This window comes from Quercus lobata, chromosome 9 (genome assembly GCF_001633185.2).
Source record: "Quercus lobata isolate SW786 chromosome 9, ValleyOak3.0 Primary Assembly, whole genome shotgun sequence".
NCBI classification, from domain to species: domain Eukaryota; kingdom Viridiplantae; phylum Streptophyta; class Magnoliopsida; order Fagales; family Fagaceae; genus Quercus; species Quercus lobata.
This window is the reverse complement of record NC_044912.1, coordinates 4,967,840-4,979,476: the sequence shown is the minus strand read 5'-3', so window position 1 is coordinate 4,979,476 and position 11,637 is coordinate 4,967,840. Positions and strand designations below refer to the sequence as shown.

The following is an 11,637-nucleotide window of genomic DNA, read 5'->3' as shown; positions in this document are numbered from 1 at the left end:
TGGTTGAGCAACTTGACTATTTTTGCTACACATGTGGACGACATTAACTTGGAAACTCTACTGTTCACTACTTTGTCTAAAAGTACCTGGAGCAATTAACAAGAAACCTGGTTGGTGGCCAAATATGACCAATTTTTGGAAAATGAACTTTTTTCAACCATTCATTTATTGTTTTGATTTTTTTCACACTAATGGAAATGAACGAAAGGAATAAGTTAATGGATGTTTGATTGCATTCGATAAGAAGGAATTGAACGAATCTCACTACATTAGAAAGTAGCAAACAATAATAATCAAATACTCCTTTAACTAAAAGTTGCTCGCACGATTCATTATAAGAAGTTGACAAATCAATTTTAATTTAAGCACTTCTGAGACTCATTGACAAGACTATTTTGCAAAATTGTTGTACGGTAAAACCAGGATAGCATTGCTGGGTTTGGTTGGCATTGACTATTGGGGGTAGTAAGTATTACCAATATTGGCATGCGTTGGGTGAAAAAGTTAGTGCAACTTTGACGATCCATGCTAATGTTAGTGGTAAGGTTAGTGGTGGTGGTGGTGGCGTACTTGAGGCATATAGTGCTGCCCCTAGTGGTGACAGTGGCTTGTGAGTTGTGATTATGGCTTTTCACACAGTCAAGGTTAACTGTTAACATTTGAGAGACTGCCTCTGTTGGAAAAGTCCGATTAGTTCATTGCATTCTATGATATTTGTTGAAATATGAAACAGTAAGGCCATGCACACAACTTTTTTTCATTATAGTTGATGACATGATCTGTTGTGAGCAGATAAAACTTGTAAAAGCGATGTCAGTGAATGATCCAAGCAAAAGTTATGATACTTCAATCACAATAGATTACGTCAATAGTTCTGAAAATAATTTATGAACAAGTGTTGTGTCTACTGTAGCAAACATCATAGTTGAGCAAGCTGTTAATACCTGAACACATCTATTAGCCTGATTTAAGAGATATTTAACCATCTAGGGTGGTGTTCTTTCTCTACTTTGAGCCTCAGAACCAGAAAAAGGCCTATAAAGTCAAACAATTAATTGTATGTCAGTGTACGAAATTGACTATTGGTTTAATTAATGTGATGATCAGCATGGGATGTAAGGTGGTATGTGTTCTTTCTACTAGCTATGTCCAACGTTATGTTATGTCATATTATATATTTTTTCTATTTTTTGCCATATATATTTGGTGATGCTTTTAAAGGTCCCAATTCCTAAATGGATTTCGTATTCACCTCATAAATTATAGCTACCTGCAAGTTAGCTTCCCACCACGTATGGGAGTAGTAGTACATATCTTAAATTTGTGAAAAATGACTGGAAAACAAATTTTTAATCAGCCATAAAGTTGGATTGGAAATGCAAAAGTACGGATGATACTTAAAAATTAATGGATGGTGGGGGTGAAGGTTGAGGAGCATGATTTCATGAATGATTTATTATATTTTTATCCAGATTATTTTTTTAAAAAAATGCATCAATGAAAAGAGGTTATATACTTGTATCATCAAAAGAGTTTTGAAAAGAGGTTAAACAAAATGCATCAATAATAATAGTTGCAGGAAAGTTGAAAACAAAGCAAAATCCTCAACTTGCGATCTCCCTAATATAGCTAAGGCATTAATTCATGCTTGACTTTCGTGTAAAGGATCATCTGCAAGAGAAACCTACACTTATTACCTTCCCCATGTGGCCTTGCCAGTCCCATCCCAAGAACTCTATGCATGTAGTTGGTAAGCAGCATGGGCAGTGAGGCATCTGTTTCTCAATATGAGGCAATTCTTACATAGTTCTGGAGTAGTGCTTTGGACTAAGTAAGTTTTTCCCATTAATATGAACAATTGGTTATGACATGTAGTCGAATTATTTGGGTATTTTAGTTATTCTTTTCTTTTCTTTTCTTTTTTCTATTTAATAATTCAATGATTACAATGGGGTGTAACTGGTGAAGTTTCTTGTATTCAAATAAGAGTTCTGAATTCAAACTTCGCCTACATAAAAAATCAATTGATATATTCGCTTGACGATAAAAGTAATCATTCTAGAGTATATGTCACATAAGTTGAAATTCTATCTTATCTATTCTTTTTCTTTCTTAATTGTTCTTGCTTTGCTTATTCACTATCTTCTTAATTGTGTTATTAATCTTTTTTTCAGTAACCTCCTTGTTACCTTATTTATTTATTTTGGTCCACTTCCTTCTTTTTTTGACTTGTTTCCTGCATTAAAATCTCTTGATTAAAATCTCTTAATTAAGAAAAGGATTCACCTCCAATCCCTGATTGGATTTGTGCTTCTAATGAGTGTCTTACGAATGCTCTAGTGTCATAGAGCGGTGAGAGGTCCAATTATCCAAATCTAATCATCTTTTTTGTGGTGATAAAAACGTGAAAATTTTAACAAACAAGGTTATACATCAAAAGAGACACAAGAACCATTATATATGCATCGTGTACAGTGAATGACAGAATGAACATTACAATCATACTCACAAATATCTAGAGTGTATTTGTGACTTTGTGTGTCAAGTGATAGCATTCTATTTTTCTGCCTAGTTACAATGCATTTGCATTCTATCTAATTGCTTGAAACACAGGTCTTGCACTAGTCACCTTAACGCATGCACCTTTTCTTTAATTATTTTCGTCACTCCCTAATCCCTATTACTTGTGTAACCAAAAAATAAAGAAGGTGAATATGAAGATAAAAATATGAGAATTGAATCTTTGAGTCTTTTTAATTAAGCTCAACTGAAAGCAATATAAGAGGTTCCTTGCAGAGAGATTTCCTCATTCTGCAAAATGTTTGATACCCAAAAAGTAAAGGACTATGGTGTGAAACAAAGTCCCATGGAGAGTAAAAACTGGGTTAACTTAACTAGTAAAGTTTCTGATAGTTAATAAGAGATTTGGGATTTTGATTGGTGTCTTAGTCTAATTATAAAGAGCGTAATCATCAAAAATGGACATCATAAGTTGAAATTCTATTAAAAAAAAAAAAAAAAAGTCACATGGAGAGTGCAATGGTGCTTTATGGGTTTTTTAATTTTAATAATTTTTGCTTTTTTGACAATTAAGTGCAATGTTGTTTGGTAACTCTTAATGTATGTTATGTTTTCGGGCAGATTGTTTGTGTAGTAAAATTTCATGTGGGGTAATAATTTTCATTATACACTAAGTGATTTGATTGTCTTTGCCTATAGCTATGATCCATATTGAGTTGAGCAATTGGTAATATCAGATATGTGTCATATATTTTTTCAATTTTCTCCTTTATTATATTTCTTGTTTTGGCTAGAACAACATTAATTCTGTCTCTATGTGTGAGAAAAAAAAATGCTCTTAATTTCTCCAAAGAATAAATAAGAATGTATTATGTCTTAAGTAAAACTTGCATGTTACTGTATTTAACAATCTCTTATGGGATTTGCACTTTACATAGCTTGTTAGATTATATTAATACATATTTAGTTTTTTTTGTTGTTGTTGTTGTTGTTGTTGAGAAAGATACATATTTAGTATTTGTTTGACAGATTATATGAATATGTTTTTTGTATGCCCATTAATACTTGAATATAATATTAGCTATAAGATGCATTTTTAATGTATGTGGGATGACACTTTATCTAATAAAAGAGTTCAGCATTGTCTAATTCTTATAAAATTTAATTTCTTAATTTTTTTTTTCAATGAATTCATTAATAGATGTAATATCAGCTAGTGTTCTACCAGAAATAACCTTGTTAAACTCATTTATGTACTTGTCATGAGTTACTAATTTTCTATTTCTATATAAATTTGGTAATTTTAAGGAAATCAATAATAAGAAAATTAATGATTTATTATTTTATGTAACAATTGCATGTAACATCCCTCTCACATAAAGAAGATCATATGAGTATGAGACCTATTTTTATGTGAGAAAAATGTTATATGCAATGATTACCTATAATACCACCTCAAAATCAAGGTCTAGAATTTAATTCAACTCAGTTGACAACAAACCTAAATTCATTGTTAAATTTAACTCGAATAATTATAAAGTGGGACTAAATTCACTATTACATCGAATGAACTCTCCTGTGTCCTGTCCTAGTTTCTTATAGCACCAATGACATGGGATTAAAAATCTTTAAAGTTCTTAGTATAATTCCAAGAGTTTTTAAAACTTTTATCTATTCATTTTAAAATAAACTAAATGAATTTTACCATATTATGGATAATTTAAATGTAATGTTCATTTTTTTGGGTAGAAGTAATGTTCATTTTTCATCCAACGACAATCATAGCCTGAGTATGACTCCAATTATTGTACAGTTGAACCAACTGGAAAGGGCAGCTGGAGGGAACCTAGGCCCACAGAGACATGTGAGTCACTATTGCCATCCATCTTCTTTTTTCTTTCATATGCTTTGTTACTTTCCATGTGTACAAACGAGAGCTAGAATAGTAATGATACATACCCAAAAAAAAAAAATTTTGCAATATTTCATAATAGTTTGAGTTGACAAATTTTTATTAGTTCTTATCTAAATTTATCATTGATAATATTTTTTTACCTATTACTAACAATCTACCATATTAGCCAGGTGTGAAATTTTTTGTATTTAGAGGATTTCTCAAGAAAGAAACTCTCAAATTTCAATAGAAGCAATATTGTTGTGATATTGAACTTCTCTCTCTGTTGTCTGTTCTGCTTTTGGGTTTTAACTCTGTTTTTTGTCGGTTTTTATAAATTTTAACTCCCACTTTTATTTTTTATCAATCAAATTCAATTTTTTCTCTTCTTTTTCTTGCTGAGTTAGCTCATTCCATAATGAGAGAGAGAGAGAGAGAGAGAGAGAGCCCACAATGTGACGTAAAAGTAGAGCTACCTACCAAATCCAGCCCTATCTGTAACCACTAACCACTTGTCTTTCTTACCAACTTGGTCAAATCTCCCCCCACACCACACTCTCTCCCCCATTAAGAATCCGGGTCTATTGCTTCCCTCCCTTTCATTTCTCTCTCTTATCTCCACATATATATAATCTCCTCTCTCCTCTCTCTCCCCCACTCCTTCAAAACCAATCCCCCCCCCCCCCCCTCTCTCTACTCTGTTCTTATCTTCTCTGCTTTCAAAAAAAAAAAAACCTCTTACAAACAAAGGAGCCAAAGAAAGTAAACATATCAAACACTTGCATACTTATCCACTTCCTGTATTGGGTGTTTCTATATCTATATCCAAATCCCACCTCTTCAAACTATTTTTATCAAAACATGGGACGCTCGCCTTGTTGTGAAAAAGCACACACCAACAAAGGTGCCTGGACCAAAGAGGAAGACCAGCGCCTCATAGACTATATCCGAGTCCACGGTGAAGGTTGTTGGCGTTCTCTTCCAAAAGCCGCAGGTACAAAAAAGTTACACCAGATATATATAACTTGATCTTAATCGTATTTTTTTTTTTTTTCAAATATACCTCAAATTGATACCCCCTCTTCTTGTTTCTATAGCAATCTCTCATAAATTTTGTTTCTTTTGTTGAATTTTGTAGGATTACTTAGATGTGGCAAGAGTTGCAGATTGAGGTGGATAAACTATCTGCGCCCTGATCTCAAGCGTGGCAATTTCACTGAGGAAGAAGATGAACTCATCATCAAGCTCCATAGTTTGCTGGGAAACAAGTAAGCCCTTTGATTCCTTTTCATCCAATTTTACAAATAAATTTTTTTTCAACTTTTAAATTTTCTGGCTCTAGGCATGGTTCTTTTTCGAAACCTGTCTCAATCCAAATTTCCAATCTTTTTCATAAAACTTATCCTCCTTTTGATCCAATTTGGGAAATATCATATCAATCATTAAATTCTCAACCTTTAGTTATCTAAGTGTAGTTCTAAGTTCAAACCCCATCTCGTGTAGTCCTGAGTTCCAACTCTTATCTCATTTTAACTTTTAGTTTTCTATTAGACCCTATTTGGGTGCTAAGGAAAAGTGAAGAAAAAGCTATGAAATTCAATTTCTTATAAGGTTACTTTGCTTGTTCACAGATGGTCTTTGATTGCTGGAAGATTGCCCGGAAGAACAGACAATGAGATCAAGAACTATTGGAACACACACATCAAACGCAAGCTCGTAAGCCGTGGCATAGACCCTCAAACTCACCGTCCTCTCAATGAAATCACCACCACCACCACCACCACCAACACAGTCCTAACACCAGCAGCAACAATTTCCCACTTAGATTTCAGCAGCAACAATTCGTCTCTACCATCTTTACCTGTATCCAAGCTCAACCTCATGAAGAACAGCCAGACAAACAACACGTACAACTACAACAACATCAACAACTTTAGTTCTACAACAATTACAGTACCCACGTTGAATTACCCAAAGATAGAGCCACTTGAAGATGTTAATTGCACTAGTAGTGGCACAACAACCGAGGAAGAACCACCACAACAAATAGTACAACAACAAAAGCAAGACAAGTTTGATGAGAGTGAGCTAAACTTGGAACTTTCTATTGGACTTAGGCCGGTTCAGACAGAGTCAACCAGGGTGTCAAGTGCAAACACAGCCGAGTCAAAGCTACAGCAAGTTCATGGTGGTTATAACCAGTTGTTTGGGACAGTGCAATCAGCCATGGTAGCACAGGCAGTGTGTTTGTGTTGCCAATTAGGGTATCAGAGCAGTAATAGTACTGAGTTGTGTATGAATTGCAAGAATTCTAATGGGCTCTACAGATATTACAGACCTTTGAATTCATAAATTTTTTTTTTTTTGATAAGCTATTTTCCTTTACAGTGATGTACAAATTTTACTACATCAATATTACAAAGGGACTTAATTATCACCTCTCATAGAAAAGCAATTTAGATATTTATTTATTATATTGTCGAAGTGAAACTAATTACATTAATGTCAGTTTGTAAGTTTTTGGTTGTAAAAATAATAGGAGTTTTAGAATTTTTTTAAAATGCTTGTTTGATGGTTTTACTTGACATGTAATCATATCCCATTTTTAGAGATATATATATATATATATATATGTTAATCATGCCAAGTTGAGGAATATTAATACATTTATATATTAGTTTTGATAGTGTTTTTAAGAACTTTATAGCTCAATGGCATAACCTCATATCTTTTATAATTAGAATAAAATTGATTCGTATCCCTTTTCTTTCCATTGTTGTAACTTGTAACTATATATTTAATTATTTTTAATAATCTTATAGCTCAATTGGTTAGTATTTTTTGGTGTTTCTAATGAAGACATTCAGGATTCAAATTTTTCATCTAGTTATAACTATTGATTTATCCAAGAAAAAAACCATCGAATTATTTAAAAAAAAAAGTTTAGATAACACTATTTGTTGATATACAAAAGTTACTATTATTTTATTGCCAAATGATTGATATTATAGTGAATTTTTATTGGAAAAATAAATAAAAAGATATGATAGTAAATGTGATTAATGCAAGTATGCAACATCAATAAATATAATAAATAAATTCTATAGTTTTTTTTTTTTTTTTTTGTTTAAAAATTGAAATACTAGTTTATAAGGATTTTGTAGTAAAATTTATAGCACCTTTCGTATTACTCATTAATTTTAATTTAAAGTTAGTGATATGGATGACAGTTTTGAAAAAACAAAAAAACAAAAACAAATATTTTTTGTAATGAGCAAAAACAAAAGCAAAAATGTAAATACATTTTCTGTTAATATTATAAATTTTATATATACTTCACACCTTCCCTAGCTTGGGCAAAAAAAAATGTTATTTGATTCTTCATATTGTATAGTTTCCTTCAAATAGAGATTGTAAATTATAGTTTGAAAAGCAAGCATGTTACAGTAAGTCAGATTATAAAGTCTTTATATTATATGATCTAAAAATAGACTATTTTTGTTTTGATGAAGATCCAAAAAATAGACTATGGTCCTACTTAAGTACACGATTTTCTTAACTTGTCCATGTGCATAGGGTAGGTAAGCCATGTGCACAGAAGTAAACTTGTATGTTCCGACACGTAGGCTAATGATTCAGTGTTTTATTTTTATTATTTTTTAAATTCTCTACAAATCTACCTTCTATTTATTTTTTAAACTACCTTCTAGTCAATTTATTATTATTATTATTATTATTATTATTATTACATTCTAGTCAGTTTGATAACCATATAATGAGCAAAATGTTACTGTAATTTTCCGATTGTATGGATTTTGTGCTGCAGGGACCTAAAGTCTTATTAAACTATAAATATATTTATATTATGGGGGCATATGTGAAGTCTCACATTTAATATGTAATTGTGTATCGTGTAGTGGTGTAATATGAATTTCGGAAATGATTTTGAGAACTCTCAACCGTACCCAATCTTTTTGTAATACAAAATAGATGTGACTATAGCTTTTCGGTCTTGGAAGATAATTATTATTTTAAACTTAAAGTATGTATTTTTTTGGAAAACATTTACTTTTTCATCCTAAAAATTTGCCACGTTTTTAATGTTCCAAAACTATCAATTAACCCAATTGACACCCTAATTTGAGATAAGTTTATCATATTCCTCTAACTATCTAAATTGAGAATTCAATTACTCAAAAATTGTGGCTTTTCATTACAACTACGAGATTTCATTTTGTAATTACATCTGATTTTCATCTCAAATTGGAGTATTAATCGTGCAAATAGATAATTTTCAAAGACAGTGTAAATACGATGAAAGTTTAGATTGGAAAATGAGTATTAATTTTCTCATTTCTTTTTCTAGTGATTGTAAAATTCAGACTATATAATATATCCTTTTGTTGAGGGCAGTAAAATTGAGCAAATCACTAAATCCTTCTAATTTTGGTAAAAGTATGTATATATATATCTCCAATCGGACAGTGGGGAATGACCTTGATGGATGATGAGTTTTGGCAGTAACCCTAGGGACGAGACCTTGTGGCCAGTGACTAATTATGCACTTGAAAACATCAATTTAGGTGTCTGTTTTCCTCATAATAAACCAATTGCACTAGTGGGTGGACAATTGAGGTAGTGGTAATTCCCAGCTAGAAACTTTTTTCTCCTAAATTCCACTGAAGATGGGAATTGCATGAATGATACTTAAGCATATATGCCTCTCAACTCAAGCAATCCAATCCCATCTCGCCAGACTCGATTTTGATATCAACCTAACTAAAATATTAGCCAATTCTCTGAGTGGATTTAGGTAAACTTGGTAGAATTGTATTAAAGTGTACCTTTATTATAAACAAGATTTGTCTGACTAACCCAACTTTGCTCCAAGTTGCACCTTATTATTCCCTTCCACCAATTAATGCTTAGAATGTTTATCCATCACAAGTTTAAGTTGGTATGTAATATATTTTTAAAAGTAACATGTGATTGGTTAAGGTTAATGCTTAATCATGCTTGTGCTGAAATATATGGACACCAATTTCTGTGTGAAGTTTTTTTTAAAAAAAGAATGTCGTAAACTCAGCACTGCTCAAATAGTAAAATTGCATCTAGAATAGAGAGATTAGGTTGAAGTTCAATTCCTTTATCCCTAAAACTTTTTTCTAAAGAAGTGAAAGTGGGATTGAGTTGAAAGGATTTGAATATTCTGGATGGTCTATCTAACATGTAACAAACACATAAAACTATTAGTCAGCTTTCCTTAAGAACCGCAGCCTTTACCAATTGACACGTCGGGTCACTATGTTTTATGCTAAATAAAAATTCTCTATTTTACGTACCACTCCATCAGTCACATCTTATCATATTTTATATAAAATATATTTTCATTGATGAAATATAAAGTGAAATACTCATGATGTGCGGCGGATTTTTATTTCGAAAACCTAAAAAGAAGTTTAGGATATAATCTCAGTTTGTCAAATTTATGGTTGGTTCAACTGCCAGAACCTTAACTAAAAGAATTAGTTTATGGTTTTCTTCATTGGATTGCGTAGAACCTACTAAAATTATTAGACGGTGATTAATTATTATTAGTTTGATATGATAAAGAAAAAACCCACGTGTTTGGAATCTTATAGTAGGGTCCAGTGGGAATGGCTGATACCTCTGTACCTAGAATACCAACTTATTTTACCAAAAAAGAAAAAGAAAAAAAGAATACCAACTTATTAAAGAATTTAAGTACAGGTTTGAAGGTGTAAAATTGAAGCTTATAGAGTTGTATAGGATTGAGTGCGTGCTGATTTGGGCATACATTTATTTACAAAGAGGAACTCCAACTCAGCTCTTTTGACCTCCCTATAAAGAAGAAGTTTATGACACGGATATATATATATATATATATATATATATATATATATCTTCTTATAGATAATATTGCACATCATGATACATATATAAGAAAGCCCTTTTTCATATCTCCAATTAAAAAAACAAGTCCTTTGAATTTGATTTGGAATAATCTCTAGGAAATATGTAAAATAATAAGAATAATTTGATATGATAGATACTAATAATACAAGATTTGGTAAAGCTTGAAAGTGAAAGTTTAAATCATATATTAAAACTCATTAAATTAATTTGTTCTATGAATAATATATTAAAGAGATTGTGATAGTTCATAAAAACAAATTGGATTTCTAACTTTAAATATTTTTTCTTTTTACAAGTTGAGAAATAAATCTATGGCCTACCTTCTCAATAGAGGAAAAAGATACAACAATTCACAAAATAAAATTTGTAAACCAAGAAAAATATGCCAAGTGACAAACACTAATCAATACATGATTACATGACGGGTTTTAGTTAACTCAATTAATAAAGTTTTTTATAATTGAATAAAAAATATGTGGTTCAATCTCCGCCTATACCAAAAAATGATTGATATCTTAGTTTGATGATAAATAACATAATTATTAGAAGTGGACGTTATAGGTTTAAACTATATATATAATAAATAAAGAATACATAATTACATGATGTGTGAATCAGAATTTTCAATTTTGTTCCTTAATGAAGCCAATCAATTAGGTCATGAATTAATTCGTGCTAATTTCGAAGTGGTACTATACTAATACCAATTGTACTATCGTCGAAATAATTTATTGAGTGTGAAAATGGAATCTAATGCATTTAGCATCTTTGTGATTGGGAGAGAGAGAGAAAAAAAAGAAAAGAGATGAGGGAGAACATGTGACATGTTTGGGAGGTAGGTAACCGAATCTGTAATTAAAATATTAGAAAGGAAACAGTTGGTTAGTTAAAGTTGGGTGAAGGTGGTGGTGGGGAAGAGAGTCAAAAGGAAAAGAGGGGGTCATGTGCACAGAGAGGTATGGGATTCCTGAATTAATGGGAATGGGATTTTTAGTTTAAAAGCCAGCCAAACATGACACCATTCTCTTCTTTCTTTTTCCTTTTATTTTACAACATTACCCCATTTTCAAGATATGTCAAATTAAACTATATTTCATCATCTCCGGCTAAGCTTGCTTGCTTGCTCTTTTAATTTGATCCTATGCTTTAATTTTTTAATATTTAGATTAGATAAATAAACATATTTGTTTCAACCTTCCAAGTATTGGGTATAATGGTTTCCATGCCTCAATATTGATTCATGAGATCTTGATTTCAAGTCTCTTAACCTAACACCTTAGGGTGAC

General features: G+C 31.4%; 1 protein-coding gene across 1 annotated transcript; it reads left to right on the top strand.

Annotated features, from left to right (window-relative positions):
- Positions 1 to 5,100: 5,100 nt before the first annotated feature.
- On the top strand, positions 5,101 to 6,848 carry LOC115962282 (transcription factor MYB8-like). The gene is made up of 3 exons (XM_031081189.1): positions 5,101 to 5,408; positions 5,553 to 5,682; positions 6,046 to 6,848. The coding sequence occupies exons 1-3, from the start codon at positions 5,276 to 5,278 to the stop codon at positions 6,764 to 6,766; spliced, it is 984 nt and encodes a 327-aa protein (XP_030937049.1). The 5' UTR covers positions 5,101 to 5,275; the 3' UTR covers positions 6,767 to 6,848.
- Positions 6,849 to 11,637: the final 4,789 nt, after the last annotated feature.

What these genes read in the sequence shown, in the direction of transcription:
- LOC115962282 (XM_031081189.1), top strand. Translation starts at nt 5,276, where the DNA reads ATGGGACGCTCGCCTTGTTGTGAAAAAGCACACACCAACAAAGGTGCC. An exon ending in TTCTCTTCCAAAAGCCGCAG is followed by an intron (nt 5,409 to 5,552) that starts GTACAAAAAAGT and finishes TGAATTTTGTAG; the next exon opens with GATTACTTAGATGTGGCAAG. An exon ending in CATAGTTTGCTGGGAAACAA is followed by an intron (nt 5,683 to 6,045) that starts GTAAGCCCTTTG and finishes GCTTGTTCACAG; the next exon opens with ATGGTCTTTGATTGCTGGAA.